Source organism: Paroedura picta, chromosome 16 (assembly GCF_049243985.1).
Source record: "Paroedura picta isolate Pp20150507F chromosome 16, Ppicta_v3.0, whole genome shotgun sequence".
Taxonomy (NCBI): Eukaryota; Metazoa; Chordata; class Lepidosauria; order Squamata; family Gekkonidae; genus Paroedura; species Paroedura picta.
In genome coordinates this window covers 7847898-7863707 of record NC_135384.1, presented here as the reverse complement: position 1 = coordinate 7863707, position 15810 = coordinate 7847898, and the positions used below count along the sequence as shown (strand labels likewise).

The window sequence follows — 15810 nt, the reverse complement described above, 5'->3', positions numbered from 1 at the left end:
TCCTGCGTGCCTCAAGGACCATCTGCTTGCCTATACTCCCCAAAGACCGACACGCTCGACCTATTCCAACAACCTGGTGATGCCTGGCCCAAAAAGGTCCGCCTGGCTTTGACTAGAGCCAGAGCCTTCTCCTCCATGGCCACAACCTGGTAGAATGCACTCCCCAATGAAATCAGGGCCCAAATGAGAACTCAGCTGTCAAACGAAGCAAAATGAAGCTCTTCTGCCAGGCTTTCAGATGAGGCCAGTGATGGGGACCCCTGACTACCTGGTCCCTTTGCCAGGCAACCTTGACACCCAGCATGTCTCACTGTTATCCCCTTTCAACTGTTACGGTGTGCTCTTCTGGTGTGCTGTTATGACCACTTATATTTTATTATTAGATTTATATCCCGTCCCTCCCAACAATGTCAGCTTGGGGCTGCTTACAGAATAATTTTTTTTTCTTATTCAAGATTGTTCCAAATTTCTGCGCACCTTTCCCGTTCCCCTCTGGTTCTGTGTACACTGCCCTGAGACATCACAGTGAGGGACGGTGCATAAATTAGATGAATATAATAATTAACCGGCCACAACTCCTGTGCCCAGGGGTGGGAAGCCGGGGGCATCAAGACTGCAGGGTTTTCTTTCCCACCTGGAGAACTGTCAGATCTGGGGCCTCACCCTTGCCCTAGAGTTAACACCTCTTAGCTTTGGCATCCTTACCGACAGGTTAGGCTTGGCCAAGGGTGGAAGAAGGGAGTGTCAATGACCAACTCTAATTTTAGTCCAAAGAGAACTTGAGTCACCCTCCAGGGACATTCTACTCTGATGATCTTCCTTTTGTTTGGCTTTGGTGTGTGTGTGGGGGGGGGGGGGAGAGAGCACAGTCGTTATGTAAGCTTATGTTAAAAGCCTTGACATAACAGGCCCAGACAGCGGAAATGTTGGTTGGGGTTAACTGGCAGATAAACTGATCAATGCACCTTTGGGAGAGTTAGGAAGATGAGAGGGCTGGGTTTTTGTATGCTGCTTTTTACTACCCAAAGGAGTCTTGCAGCGGCTTATAATTGCCTACCTTCCTCCCCACAACAGGCAACCTGTGAGGTAGGTAAGGTGAGAGAACTCTGGGTGTATGTGGGAGAGGAGTGGGGAATATCACCTGATTCTTCCCCACTTGTGCGCATCCGGCAGAGAGAGACATCTCTCCATGGATCAGTTGTTTGGCTGTGGGGTGAAGGCCAGTCTGAATCTACAGCCCAACAAACAGCTGATCTCTGGAGACAAGTCAGGAACTTCTTCCGGATATTTAGATGGAATTTCTTTTGAATTAATTTCCTCCCATTGGTTCTGGTCTGTCCCTCTGGGGCAAGAGAGAACAACTCTGCTTCACCCTCCATATGGCAGCCTTTTAAATACTTGAAGATGGCCATCAGATCCCCTCTGTCGTCTCCTCTCCAGGCTAAACAGACCAAGCTCCCCCAACCTTTCTTCATACGTCTTGGTCTCCAAACCCCTCACCATCTTTGTTGCCCTCAGACCGGATTTCACATTCCGATAAAATACAAGCCATCTTTAAGCCATCTTAAGTTACAGAGGATCGTAACCTCCCCAGTAACTGTGGGAGTTATTCCATGTGAACGGGTGAACTTCTGGAGTATGGAGGAGTCCATTACACGTTTTTAACCTGCCTTCTCAGGAACGGCTGCATTTTTTGAAAATTCCTCACAGGAACTCTTGTACGGCAGGTTAGGCTGACACACAGTGAGCGGACGATGACCACACAGTGAGTTTTATGGCGCCGAATCCGTGCCTCTCTAGCCCAAATCCAGCATTATCTACCCATTACCCCCCACCACATAGAGCCTCTTGTGGCGCAGAGTGGTAAGGCAGCTGACATGCTGTCTGAAGCTCTGCCCCATGAGGCTGGAAGTGCGATCCCAGCAGCCGGCTCAAGGTTGGCTCAGCCTTCCATCCTTCCGAGGTCGGTAAAATGAGCACCCAGCTTGCTGGGGGGTAAACGGTCATGACTGGGGAAGGCACTGGCAAACCACCCCGTATTGAGTCTGCCATGAAAACGCTAGAGGGCGTCACCCCAAGGGTCAGGCATGACTCGGTGCTTGCACAGGGGATACCTTTACCTACCTTTACCTTACCACACCACAGGGGGATAAAACCCACAGCCAGCCATGGAGGCTTCCCGGCGTTATTATGAAACAATCACATCCAAGGCCCCAGATTTCTTTTTAAATGTTTTTTTAATTATATTCAAACACGGTCATTTCAATTCCCTGTTCTTTAAAACAAATGGCAGCTAAGCTGCTGAATAAACAAGTACAATATAGAGACTTCTTTGGAAAAAAAATACTCATGCGATATTGCACATTTAAGGTTTTTTCTGCATTTTTTCTTCTTGTTTTTGTGGCGATGCAGCCATATAGAAAATACTTCTGTTATGTACAGATATGTTGGGAGGGAGGGGAGGAATCATTCACCGACTGGGACGAAGGGAGGAAAGGAAGGGAAGGGAGAAGGACATGACGAGATACAGGGGAGAGAGGGACTATTTTTTTTTCTTTTTTGGCGGAGGAATCTTGGCTCATGATAGCGCAGGAAAAAAGAAAATTACACACACGGGATTTTCGGGGGAGTACTTTGGACCCGTTTCTCGTGGGATTCACTTGTAGCCCTCAGTTTCTCTTGGAAGTACTTCTAGCCCTCAGTTTAAACGTGGAAAGTATCGGATTTGTGTGCGTGCAGGAAGAGGAATATAGGGGGAGAGCCACAAACGCTAGAAGCCCTCGAGGGAAGCGGAGGGGTCTGGGTGGGAGTGGTCAAGAAGCGGCTCCGGGGTAGGGGGAGGAGGAGGAGTATCAGAAGCTGCAGGGGAGCAGGAACCCTGGCAGCGGGGAACTGGCCTGCAGCCTATGGCATGTGTTCTCTCTCCCTCTCTGACCCCAGGGCTGTAGATGTCCCGGGAAGCCCATGACAGATGGCGTTAGGCTGTAGCCGTGGGCACAGGGGAGGAGAGGCACGGAAGTGCGTCCCTTGGTCCGGCCTCAACCTCAGGGTGAGCAAAAAGGGACCCTGAGGCAGGTCTAAGCTTTGGACGCACCAGATTACGGGAAGAAATAAGAAGGACTCGCATCCCAATAGCAAGATGCTGAGGGGAAGTGTAAACAGGAACACAAGTGCCTCCCCCTCCCGCTTACTGGCTTCGAAAGGTGGGGGAGGAGCCCAGGTTGCCACACTTTTTTGCAATACAGGTTCCCCCCTCCCCATTATGGCACTTCGGTCTCCAGAACCAATCGCACATTCGCAGTCTTTCGCAGATCACCCCTCCCTCCCCCACCTTGGCAATTCAGTTTCGCATCCGAGGATCACTCCCCCCCCCCCACTACACAACCGAACCATCGAACCATTCAGGGCATCTTTGCCTAGCCTGGAAGGTTGTCCTCAAACACACACAACCCCTGGGCTGCTTCTGACCCATCTGCTCTGTTCTTTTCATTTCCGGGAGGGGCCTCCAACCCTGGCTCCGTAAAAACCGGCTATCGGACGCCATCTCCCACCACATGCCTGATGATCAGAAGCACTTTGTCAGGGGGGGCAACCTCAGCCGCAACTCTCCTTAAGCGGCTGGCTCCAACGCCACCCCTAGAGGGCGGCACTGCAAGCCGCACCGGCCTCCGTGGCCCTTCTTTAAAAGGGAAACCGAGGAGGGAAACGGTTAACCCTTCTCTCCCCACAACCACACCTGCATTTGGCTTTCAAATCTCTCACTGGTCTCTCTCCCTCTGGCCAGGAAACCTGTACTGCGGTCCGGCCTGCTTTTCCGAGCACCCGGGAATACTGGCTTCTATCATACCACTCCCTATCTGCAGTAAAATATATATTTTTGTTCCATAAAAAAAGCAAGTAAGGAGCGTCACTTTAAGGAAGTCGCAAAATAAATACTGTTTCTGAGAAGGAAAAAGAAAGGAGGGAGGAAGCAGGAAAGGGTGGGGGAGAGGGGAGAGGTCGAGACGTCACTTCTGTTGACAAGTTTGGCCCTGGAGGGGAAAGAATGGCTGTCTGGTTGGCTGGGGCTTGCAGCGGCCTGCATGTGGAGTGTTTGGGAGCTGGTGTGGGCAGCGGGCTGCCCCACTATCCTGGCATCTCCTTCCTGTCCCTGATGAAGGTCTGGCTGACGTCACGGGTGGACTGGGGAGTAAGGCCCCGGCTTCGTGGCAGGATGGGGGTGGGTGGGCGGGCTGCAGTGGCGGTCATTTGGAGAGCTTGCTGATGACGCGGATAAGAGCGGCGTTTTCGTCTTTCAGACGCTGGTTGTCGGCCTTCAAATCGGAAAGAGCCTGCCGGAGGGAAGGGAGAATAGGCAGGGAAGCCTTAAAGGCTTGGGATGAGCCTCGTGGCTCACGGTCCCTGACCAGTTAGAGAGGCATCCCCCCCCCCCACACACACAGCCAAGACCCAGGCCTGGGTGCGAATTACCTTCAACTCTTCCTCCAGCTCCGCAGCCTTCCTCTCCAAGGCTCGGCGTTCCTTGAGGGGAGAGGGAAAGAGGTGAAGGTTAGGAGCAAAATGGAGTTCTGAGAGCCTTTATGAACAGGGCTAGCTGAAGCCAGCTTCCAAGAGTGGACAGGACACTAGTGCTAAAAGAGTACTCAAGGGTGGCCAAAGTGTGGCTCTCCAGATGACTGTGGACTACACTTCCCAGGAGCCCCTGCCTGCTGGAAAGTGTAGTCCACAGTCATCTGGAGAGCCACACTTTGGCCACCTCTGGGTGCACCAACATGTTCAAAAATTACGAAGCAAGAGAATCTACTTGGACTTCCTTGACTTTTCAAGGCATAACCTGTCTTTGCACAACGTTCCAGGGCAAGAACAAAGGACTATCTTCCTGGAACCGACCAAGATCCTTCTAGTTCCTCATCATTTATAAACAGCCCGGGAAGCTCCCAGCGGTCTGCTGGAAAACTGGGCAGTGGGTCTGCTGGTGGATCGCATCCACCTTCTTGACCTTTCATTATGGGACCCTGGAGCTCTTCCCACCTGTCAAGAAGCTGCAAACGATGACCTCACCCCATTACCAGAGCTCCGCGGCAGCTGGAAAGTGGAAGGGGAAAGAGAGGGGAGGAGCGGGAATGGGTACTTACGAATCTCTCCAGCTCCAGGAGAGCCGGCCGCTCGGCGAAACGCTCCTGCCTCTGAGGGGGTAAGCAAAACGAGACACACAATGTAACATGTGGATGACTCCAAGGCAACAAATTGCAACCAGGAGGGAGAAAGGCAATGGCAAGCGTTTGTGCAGAGTACTTCAAGGGAACGAACTGCTTTGGGTGCATTCGTAACCCTCCTCGATGCCCCGCACAGCAAGCTGGTATTGTCACTTCCACGCAAACAGACCGAAGGCCGAGAGGAAAGAGCAGCGTGCTTGAGGCCCTTCAGATAATCCCTGCCAGAGACTAGGTTTGAACCCGTGTCTTCCTGGCATGAACGCCGTTACTGTCAACGATACTCCTTGTCAGACATTACATAGCTCTGGACGGAAAGAATGAGCCGTACCCATGGCACAGCTGCTGCCCCAAGCCTGCCCTACCTTCCCGTCCCTTTGTACCTGAGTTGCTCTTTCCAGCTCCAACTTGACTTGGGTCAACTGCAGCTGGGCCTCCTGCAGCTGCTCCTTCAGTTTCTCGTTCTCGATTGAAAGGTCTTCATACAGCTTTGGGACAGACACAAAGGCGGCCCTGAGGTCACTAACAGCCCTGCCCCAGCACAGACTGGCCTTCTCGGGCAACAGCTCCTCCTTCCCTCCGGAGAAGCCCAAGTCACTCACTTTTTTGTAATAGGCATCGGGTTCCTCTTTGCAGCCCGACGCACTGTTTCGTCTCGGGCAGGGAGCTGTCCGGTTGGGCAGGACGCTATTCACGTGTTCACTGAAAAGAGAGGTTGTGTCACCGGGGGGAGGGGAGGGGAGGCCTTTTGGGGGCTCCTCGCTCTCTACAACAGGGGTAGTCAACTTGTTGTCCTCCAGATGCCCATGGACTACAATTCCCATGAGCCCCTGCCAGCAAAACGCTGGCAGGGGATCATGGGAATTGTAGTCCAGGAATATGTGGATGACCACAGGTTGACAACCCCTGCTCTATAATACAGGTGGGTATCACAACCTACAGGGAATTGTTTAAGTTCTGCAGAAACGCCTGCAGTGAACCGAAAATAACACCTGACTAGTGGGCAGGCTAATGGGAAAACAAAATAATTAAACTTGCTTTGCACTGCAAACGGATATTATCGGATTTACCCGCTCATCAGGATATCGATGTGCCAAAGGTTAAGCTCATTTCAGCTTTACTGGTGGCGGCAAGTTTGGTATCGCGACGAAGAAGGATAAGCTTCCATCTTTAACGTTGTGGGAGGTTAAAACTTGGGCTTTTAGGGTTGTAGAGAAAGATCTCTTCAGTGGTTAACCCTGCAGATTCAGATCCTAGGCTCTCTCAGTTTTTGGCACATGTGGATGCCTCTGATTTCTTATTGGGAGGAGAATGAAATGTCATAAGGGTGGGCAGATCCCCTCCAGATATAGGTTCCTTTTAAGCAAAGAGGTTAAATCTTTATCTCCTGTAATCCAGCTTGGTGCAGTGGTTAAAAGTGGCAGCCTCTAGATTGGAGAACTGGGATCAATTTCCCACTCCTCCTTTACAGGCAGCCAGCTGGGTGATTTTGGGCCAGTCACAGTTTTCTCAGAGATCACTCAACCCCACCTACCACACAGGGTGTCTGTCGTGGGGAAAGGAAGGGCAGGTGATCTCAAGCTACTTGGAGGCACATGAGGCCTGCTGGGTGACCTTGTCACAGTCACGGTTGTCTCAGAGCTCTCTCAGCCGTCAGGTAGTAAAAAGTGGACACAAAAAACCAGCTCTTCTGCTTCTAATAGTGTATTGTATTTGTTTTAGAATTAAAAAAAAACTCGCTCTGCACATCGAGTCACTGGACCTTGCAATTTAAATAAATGCAGATCTCTAAGCAGACGATGTACAGGATTTATTTAAAGTACTGTACATCTGACCCAGCAGGAGTTCATTACATTTCGGGGCCCCAGCCCCCTCCCCAGGATGCCACAGATGGTTGTCCTTGTGTCTTCAAGCATTTGGGAAGCAGGTGAGGGACAGAGGTTGCCCAAGGCCACCCAACGGGCTTCTAAGCTAAATGGGGACTTCACCACATCAGCCCCATTTCAAGTGGAATTGAGGAAGCCACCTTGGAACCCATCAACTCACTTGTGTAGTGTGTGTGTGTGTGTGTGTGTTGAGGGGGGAGGGTGTCACACACTGCTCTTAAAACAAGATTAAGCCCTGAACTACCAAAGGTAATCTACCTGCCATGTCCTGATGGATCTTCATTGTTGACTTGCTCAACATCTTCTTCATCTTCCCCCTGGAAATGAGGAAAGACAACTGGGGGGTTATGCTGCCCGTAGGATCTGTGCAAGTAACTGGGAGGGGGATATGTCTAAGGCAGCCATCCAGCTCTTAATGATATGGTTACACAGCGCCTCCGACTGGAAGGCTAATCCCGGCTCTTTACTGAGCATGACACAGCAGCTTGGCATATTCACCTCTGAGTTTCCCCCCAGCCCGCTGATGCGTCTCTCCCGTCGGCCTTTCCTGCGGTCCCGGATGGCCAACCGATTCCGGAGATCCGAATCCGCCTCTGAGCTCGCCTCATCGGGTTCCAAGCCTGCAGGCAAGATACAGTATGAGATGCAGAGCTCTGAACAGAGCCACAAGCCCCCTGTGTGGAGAAGGGGGGCAGGAGGCTTTATGAAGTCAAATAAAGGCCCTGTGGGGGAGGCAGAAACCAGAGGGGACATCCGGGGAGAGGGCTGGGCAGGAGAACTAGGCAGGGAGGGCTGATGCTTTGGGATGCAGCAAGACTCAGCCCTGCGGCAAATACACAGTAGAGGAAATCCGCAACACAAGATGGGCCAAAAGTTAAGGGGGAAGGGAAATAAAGTCATAATGGTATAAACCTCATTAAGCCCCAAGTTAAAAAAATGTACCAAATATCGGAATAGGAAAACTTACCTTTTCTGGGCTGCGAATTTACCACCAATGGATTCACAGTATAAACCGCAGAACTGTCTGAGGTGGGGTGCCGAAATCTCCTAGAAGCATCCTGAATTTAAAAGACAAGATGATTGGATTGGGTAGGGCAGCACAGCACAAGCCTTGTAATAGGTTACGTTGATTTTTAAAAATGGAAATAAAATGAGGCTGCACCAGCAGGAAAGAGAGAAAGGACGACCAAGGCACAAGGGAGAGTGGTTCATTTGGCCTTCCAGATTGCAACCCATTTCACAATAAACTTCATCAGACCAATCTACTAAAATCAAGTTCAAATAGGTGCAATCATCAACACATGCTAATACAAATAATACGTCATTTAGAATAAACATATGTGCTAATGATTAACGTTCTTTAAAATTAATTAAGACACGCTCTGATCTGGAAGGTCAAATAAACCGCTCTTCCTTGAACCTTATTCCACTAGTTCAAAAAAAGCCATTTTTGGATAGCAAGCCAAGGTTTGGGGAGACTGGAGGGGGCTGGTTGGGATAGTCGGGTGGCCACTGTCCTGCTGTGAGATATACAAATTACACCAGACACTCACTTAGGACTGCACACAAAGAATCTACATGCTACGGGATTTATTAACGGCCCTAGAAGGGTTTTCTGAATGGGTGGGAGTTAATTCATTTTTAAATTTAAAAAAAAATTTGTTAAACACTTATCGGGTGATAGGAACACATATGGTCACCCTCCCCCCCATGGCTAATGATGAGCCTGGACAGTATGGGGCGGGGTCCTGGGTGGGCGTGTACACCTCTGAAGCATATCCTGCGTGATCACACCACTTCTGGGGGTTCTCGAAGCCCGAAGAATATTTTAGCGGTTTCTCACCAGTGATGAGACTGCGCTACATGGATGATATACGTATCCCTCTCCCTGCCCAGTCACTAAGGGCGAGAAGAGGCTCCTAGGTTGATGCTGACTGTTCCCCTAGATCAGACTGCGGTGTTCCAATCTCCCCGGCCTATCCAGTCATCGGGCCTGTTCTGTGAAGTCCCTAAGGCAGGAGTAGTCAAACTGCAGTCCTCCAGATGTCCATGGACTACGATTCCCAGGAGCCCCTGCCAGCTAGGGCCATGAGAGGTCTGATCTCTGGACCTGCCCACCCCCATTCCCCCATCCTGCCACCTCTACCGAAACCTCTTGGGGCTGCTGCTCTCCATCTCTTTCAAACTTCTCGTCCTCTTTGCTTCTCTGCTCCGAAGCCGATTTGGAGTCCCCGGCCCGGCCCATGGTCTTCTCAGCCTCCTTCAGATCGGTGAGAGTAACACCCTGAAAACAAGCGGTGGGGCAGGAGGGGGGGGAATTAAATGAGCTTGAGTTGCACGGAAGAAGGAAACACAGGGTTAAGCCAAGGGGCTGCTACAAGAACTGAATCCCTCAGATGGCCAACCTAGACTGAGCCGCAAACTGGACGAACGGTATTAGCATCACTCAAGGGGCACAATCCTAGCTCCCTGCCTGCTTACAGAAAGAGCTCATTTTTTTGTACCCTGCTTTTCATTACCCAAACTGGTCCCAAATCAGCTTAAAATCGCCTTTACCTCCCCACAGCAGACGCCCTGTGAGGGAGGTGAGGCTGAAAGAGCTCAGAGAAAACTGTCTGTCCCAAGATCACCCAACTGGCTGCAGGTGGAAGAGGACCGGGGAATCAAACCCGGTTCTCCAGGTTAAAGGCCATCGCTCTTCGCTGAATGACGCTGATGCTACGGTCTCTGGCGCTCCATTTATACCTGCGTGGAACGCCTGGATTGTCTCATGAGCCTGGAGCGGGCCTTCCTTTGGGACTCTGACTCTTCATCCCGCACGGGTGTCTGGTAGGACCTGCAAAGAGAACAAGCAGGATGGGCACAGTGACAGGCTTCTCCCTTCCAACCCTCTGAGTCCCTGCTCTGGGCAGCTGCCACAGAGCCCTTGGTGTCCCCTCTGCCCTCCCAGACAATTCAAGGTGACTGTCCCCCCCGCCCCTCCTGCCCTCTCATCCCTTCTTGCTGTTGTGGCTGGATGGAGGCAAAGATGCAGTGCTGTGTATTTGGGACCAGAAAGGAGCAACAGGCATGTCCACTCCTTCCAGTGCCCTTGGATGTTTTGTCCAAGCTCCAAGGCGTGGAGAGGCCAGCAGAGGGCAGCAACGTGCAGGGCTGGGCTTACCCCCATTCTCCATGGAAAAGCAACTAGCAGTGGTTGAAGCACAGAAGGAGGCAAGAGGGGCCTTCGCCATAAGACACGGACGTCTCTCGGACAGGCAAAGGTCGCGCTTACAGGAGGGTCAATGGCTGAAGGGCCAAAAGCTGAAATGGCCCCGCATCCCGTGCCGAGAGGCGGCCTTCCGCACAGGTTCCCTGGCTCACTAGGCTCTCTGCCCTTGGCCCCCCACCCAACCCTCACCTTCGGCGGTCCCGGGGATCCGTGCTAGAGCTGATGGCAGTGGAAGAGGGGGGCAGGTGTGGGGCAAGGGCGGTATCTATCTTCATCTGAAGGCCACCTTCTAAGTTTCTGTGGGGGGGAGCAAGGAGAGAGATGGAGAGAAAGAAAGACAGACAGACAGAAGGAACGCGAGGAAACGCATCAGGGGGAGGGGGCCAGGTGCAAACACAGGAGAACACCGCTCTTCCCCGCCCACCAAGTAGAACATTTCACTTTCAGAAGACTTCCCACAACCCCATCCCCAGGCTATAATCCAAACGTCATTGTAATTATAAATATAATAATAAAAAATAAGAATAAATTGTGATAATTGTGGATATTTCTAATAGAGGAAGATGATGGTGAGTGGTACTTAATAAATTCTTTAAAGCTCTTTTCTTTCTTTTTTTTAAAGGCGGATTGCCGTTTTCAACGGCTGTTGATGTATGATTAATGTCTTAATTATTATTGAAATAGTTGATACTGATATATTGTTTTGTACTGTAGTCTATATTTTTGAATTGGAAGCCGCCAGGAGCCGGCAGTGGGATAAAAATGTAAAAATGGGAATGAATGAATGAATGAATGAATGAATGAATGAATGAATGAATGAATGAATGAATGAATGATATTATATATCCTTTCTGGCTCAGGGTGGTTTACGTTATAACTCTCATATGGTACAGTACAAGAAACATTTAGTATAGAACAAAAAACTTGTGTCAAACGGTGTAATAAACAACAGTATTCAATAATAACGGTAACAGAATGAATGAATGAATGAATGAATGAATGAAAAACAGCTATACAAACACTTAGGTCGGCAAAGAGGCCTCAGGCAATTTGCATGCACTGCCTCAATCACCCTGACACCAGCCTTGCAAGGTAGGCATGTCTTGTTAATCAGAGGAGGGGTGGCTTTCTTAAGAGGGTGGCTTTCTTAAGAGAGGGTGGCTTTCTTAAGACCCCCAAGGAGGAGATGCTTCAGGCACCTCCTCAACTGCTGTATAGCACGTTTCCATCCCAAACTTCTGGCTGACGTAAGATTCCAAGGTGGCAAAAGCAGACGCAAGAACAGACCCGCCGCTAAAACCAGCAAAAAGACTCGCACGACAACCCAAACAGATCTGACAAGCGCAAGCCAGCCAAACAACGCAGCCGTTCAACCCCCTGCAGGAATCGCCAACCTCCGAGGAGCAGGAGAAACGCAAGCGAGCAAAGCCAGTGGCAGCCAATACCTGGGAAGCCCCAATACACCGGGCCTGACGGCAACAAACCCTCAGGGAGGGCGCAAGGGGGGTGGACCTAGGGAGGGAGTGCCACGGTTATAGCGCGACGCGTGAAAAGGGCCTCGGCGGGGTGGGCCGCCCATCACCGCTCCAGTGGGAGTGGCACGCGGAGAAGGGCCTGAGAGGCAGCCGGCCGATCCACGCCGCAATCAGTGAGCCTTTTGGCACCGGGGATCCAGGCTGCAGAGGGAACAGATCCCAGAAGCTTCTGGATGCTGTTCAAGGGCAGCTCTTTCCCAGCGTGCCGTTGCCGCTAACGAGCCTGGAGTTAACGAGGGCACGGGCGAGCATCGCTCGGTTTTTCCCTTCCAGCCAACGCCGCTGCTAGGAAGTGGCACTGTGAGCTACTTGGGGGGAGGCGCTGGGTGCAAGCGCATGCTTCTGCTGCTGGCTGGGGTCTGAAGGGAGCCATTGCAGCCTGGTCAGGCTCAAACCCTGGGCCGGTGCCTTGTCATGCAGCACACTCTGGCTCTACTTATAAGGCTGGGGAGGCCAACGAGGAGAGTCAAGCACGCCGAGGTCTGACTTACAAATAAAGACAACGACCCTGTGAGGTAGGTGAGGTCACCCAGTGAGCTTCCAAGGCACGAACAGGGATTGGAACCTGGTTCTTCCAAATACTAGTCTGAACCGTGACACCGCACTGGCGCTAAGGTACTAGCATTTGTTTTCGGAGGAGCCAAAGCCTACCAGAATGCCCGCCATCAACTCAGTCTGACCGTCTAGCATTGGAGCTGCCTCTTCCTTCAGGGAGCTCAAGGCAGCACTGTCCTGTCCCCGCCTCCATGTCATTCTCCCAGCAACTATGAAAGGCATCACTATGACCTTCCCCGCGGCAGGTTACTCACGCTCGACGTGGGTCCCGGTGGGGCTCTGTATCCGGTAGGGCAAATATCCTCCGCGTGGGGGTCGGTGTAACCCGGGCCAGACGTGGTTCTTTGCTCTGTAAGAGAGAAAGGGGGGGGGGGGATGAGCAGTGGCCCACAAGGGCGGGGGGGGGGGGATAGAGGCTGTTATTTGTGCTCTGGCCAGGAGGGGGAGCTGCTCAGAAGCCGGCTGGAGACCTGGGAAGCTTTGAATTGACCGGTGGCCTAGTAAAGGAGGCTCCGAAGAGCCGTGTAATGCAGAGTAAAGCCCAGAAAGTTCAAGAAAAGGTGAGAAACTGGAGAGGGGAGGGGGAAATCACACCAATGCGGGACATCCGAGCCGCACTTTCCCTGAAAACAAGCGATGGCAGGAGAGATCCTCCTTACAAGAGATCCCCCTCGTCCGGCCACCGGAAACCCCCTGGCTGGCGAGCAAAGCAGCTAAAGTGCAACTAAAGCCCCCAAAGCTAAGCAGCTAGCAAGCAAGGTAATCAGCCAGCCACACCCTCTGAGGGGCAGAGGCTCCTACCGGGTCACCTGCTGGCTCAGAAGCTGCACTCCTATTGGCTAACCCTGGGCCAATGGGGTTCCTGTTCCACTTCCGTAAGAGTTCCCGGATGTCTTGCTGCAAATGTACAGACAGTGACGGGTGGGGCAGACAGGGGGAAAGAGAGAGGAGAGAGATAGACAAAGCAGACAAGAGAGGGCGAAGCAGAGAGAAACGGGTGGCAAGTTTTGCCCCTTGGGAAGCCCGTCTCAAGAAACCCGACCCGCCAGAGCAGGTTCACCCCCCCCCAAACACTCTGAGGCTGCTACATCTAAGATGGGAAACGTAGAGACTCAAAAGGCAAGAAAGATGCAGCAGAAAAGCTCTTGGTTCTAAGACGAAAAGCGAGCCCCAAGTGCTTTTCCGCTTCTCCAGGTCCTCCCAGCCATGGGCACTTCCTTTTTGAGTCCTTTCCCCTCAATCCTCTGAATGTTGCCTGGTGTATAACCGGCTGCAGGACAGAAGGTGCCGGGGCCGAAGTCTGCCTGCTTTCCAAACACAGCTGGCAGGGGGCTCATGGGAATTGTAGTCCATGGACATCTGGAAGGCCACAGTTTGACTACCCCTGCCCTACGCCGACGTGGTGCCAGTGAGCATGAGCGAACCACCCCAGCGCTGGCTCTGTCGCAGCCTGCTCCCAGGCCGTGTGGCGTTCAAAGACAGCGGCTTCAAGCAGGTGCACCTGCTCCCAAAGGGATTCCTCCTTGCCTTTGTCCCCACGTGCTGAATTCGAGAACACTCCGGCTCGCCCCCTCCTTGGGACGCTCCTCCTGCCGGCTTACCTTTTCCTCTGTGTCCAGCCGCGGGCTGGATGCCGACCTCTTGATGCCGCTGCCCTCCTTGGCTGCCCCGTCCTCCAGCCGGGCGTCCTGCAGCACCCCAAAGCTGCTGGTCTTGCGCAGGCTCTGCCTCCAGGCCGCTGGGGCCTGCGAGTCCTCGGGCTCCATCGTGCGGCTGCAGCCTCCGGAGAACTGCAAGAGGGGCAGGGGGGGGAGCGGGCGAGGGAGAAAGAGAGAGAGAGGGAGAGGAAGTGGGGGGAAGAGAGGAAGGAACGGGAGTCAGGACGGACGAAGGCTTGGAGCGGTGGAGTTGGAACGGACAAGGGGGGGGGATATAAACCGGGCAGAGCGGATGCGTACAGGTTCGGACGTGCCCGTGGTGACAAGCAACTCCGCAGCAGCAAGCAAGAGTTTCTACTTGCTAGGGGGAGGGCTAGAGCTAGGGATTCCTCGTGGCTGCGAGGGCAGGGGGGCAGATTTCTCTTGGAGAACAGAAGCCGCCTAGCGCACCAAGCACGGGTGGGGAGGAGCGGAGGTTGGGAAATCTCTCAGCCGCACGGAAATGCAAACGCTCCCAGAACTAGCTGCCAGGATATCGGCTCTAGCGGACATCTTGGGCGCTGTGGAAGCCCGACCCCCCAGCCTCAGCTGCTGGGAACTTAGAATGGCAGAGTTGGAAGGGGCCATCCAGGCCATCTAGTCCAGCCCCCTGCTCCATGCAGGATCAGCCTCCAGCCTCCAGGATAAGGAGCTGTACCGCCTAGAGCCGTTTGGAAGGGCGGTATAAAAATCTAAATAAATAAATGCGCACTTAGATGCACACACAAACCCAGGGCAGGTTTAAGACCATATCCCCAGAGGCCCAAGCCCAGCCGTTCTAACACATTTGGGGGCTAAACCCTGTCTCAAATAAACAGACGCAGCACCTTCAGTCCTCCAGCATCCTCACTAAACGCAGAGCACGAGAGCCAAGCGTGCGAACCTCTCTCTCTCTCCCCCCTTCTGCACCACTTACGTGAAACGTGAACTACAGGGAAACTGTTTCTTTATCTAACCAACAGTTTGCTCCAAGCGCCAACCTGGCACCAGGAAAGGGAAGACCCAGGTTGCCAAGAGGGTTAGGGTACAGACAGTACCCGCCCCCCCCCCCCCCGACAGGGGCTTCCCACCATCTCAACACAGCCTAACGGCGGCCCAGCTCTACCCTCGCCGGCAGCGAACGCCCTGTCAATCTGCGTTGTCCCAATTCACGTGCCTCAGAGGAATCTGGAGAGCCTCCAAGAACAGGGGTCACCGGAGGTGAGGGCTGGAGAGCTGCCTCCGCAGAGGGGGAGCTCCGCTTCCCAGAAAGTCTTTCCAGAACTTTGTGTCTGTTCCCGTGCCGGGGAACAGATCCTGGAGTCCTTTTCCGAAAGCATCCCTACTGAAATCTCCGCCTCACCTTGCTGGCCTTACCCTGCTGTGAGCCACAAGGGAAGGCCAGGAAAGGATCACCTTCCCTCCCTCTCCCCACAATGTGAGGGCGGTGGGGCAGAGCGCTCTGAGAGAACTGTGCCTGGCCCAAGGTCATCCCGCTGGCCACATGTGGAAGAGGAATCCAACCCGGCTCTCCAGACTCAAGTCCGCCGCTCTTTCCCACTGCATCCTGCGGGCCCTCGAGGTCAAAAACTGCTATTTGGATAGAATTAATACTAAGGCCGTCGTGAAGCCTGTCTAATCTGGAAGGAGAAATGCTCAGCTTCCGGGGTCAAGGACAGAGGGCCCTGTTCCCCACTACCAGAGCGAAGAATACAAATGCAGGTTACACTTCTG

At 52.8% G+C, this 15810-nt stretch overlaps 1 protein-coding gene across 3 annotated transcripts in view; it reads right to left on the bottom strand.

Moving 5' to 3' along the window:
- Window positions 1-2218: 2218 nt before the first annotated feature.
- PPP1R12C (protein phosphatase 1 regulatory subunit 12C) overlaps window positions 2219-15810 on the bottom strand; it is a 31483-nt gene continuing 17891 nt past the window's right edge. Inside the window, exons 10-22 of one of the 3 annotated variants that reach the window (XM_077312951.1) lie at window positions 14002-14190; window positions 12655-12749; window positions 10500-10607; window positions 9845-9935; window positions 9246-9383; window positions 8067-8157; window positions 7598-7719; window positions 7358-7416; window positions 5816-5915; window positions 5597-5701; window positions 5136-5186; window positions 4471-4521; window positions 2219-4331 (exon numbers count right to left, since the gene is read on the bottom strand). In XM_077312951.1, coding sequence (XP_077169066.1) covers window positions 4245-4331; window positions 4471-4521; window positions 5136-5186; window positions 5597-5701; window positions 5816-5915; window positions 7358-7416; window positions 7598-7719; window positions 8067-8157; window positions 9246-9383; window positions 9845-9935; window positions 10500-10607; window positions 12655-12749; window positions 14002-14190 — 1287 coding nt within the window. In that variant the 3' untranslated portion in view covers window positions 2219-4244. The remainder of the gene's footprint in view (window positions 4332-4470; window positions 4522-5135; window positions 5187-5596; window positions 5702-5815; window positions 5916-7357; window positions 7417-7597; window positions 7720-8066; window positions 8158-9245; window positions 9384-9844; window positions 9936-10499; window positions 10608-12654; window positions 12750-14001; window positions 14191-15810) is intronic. The other 2 variants (XM_077312952.1, XM_077312953.1) reach the window with 2 other exon arrangements.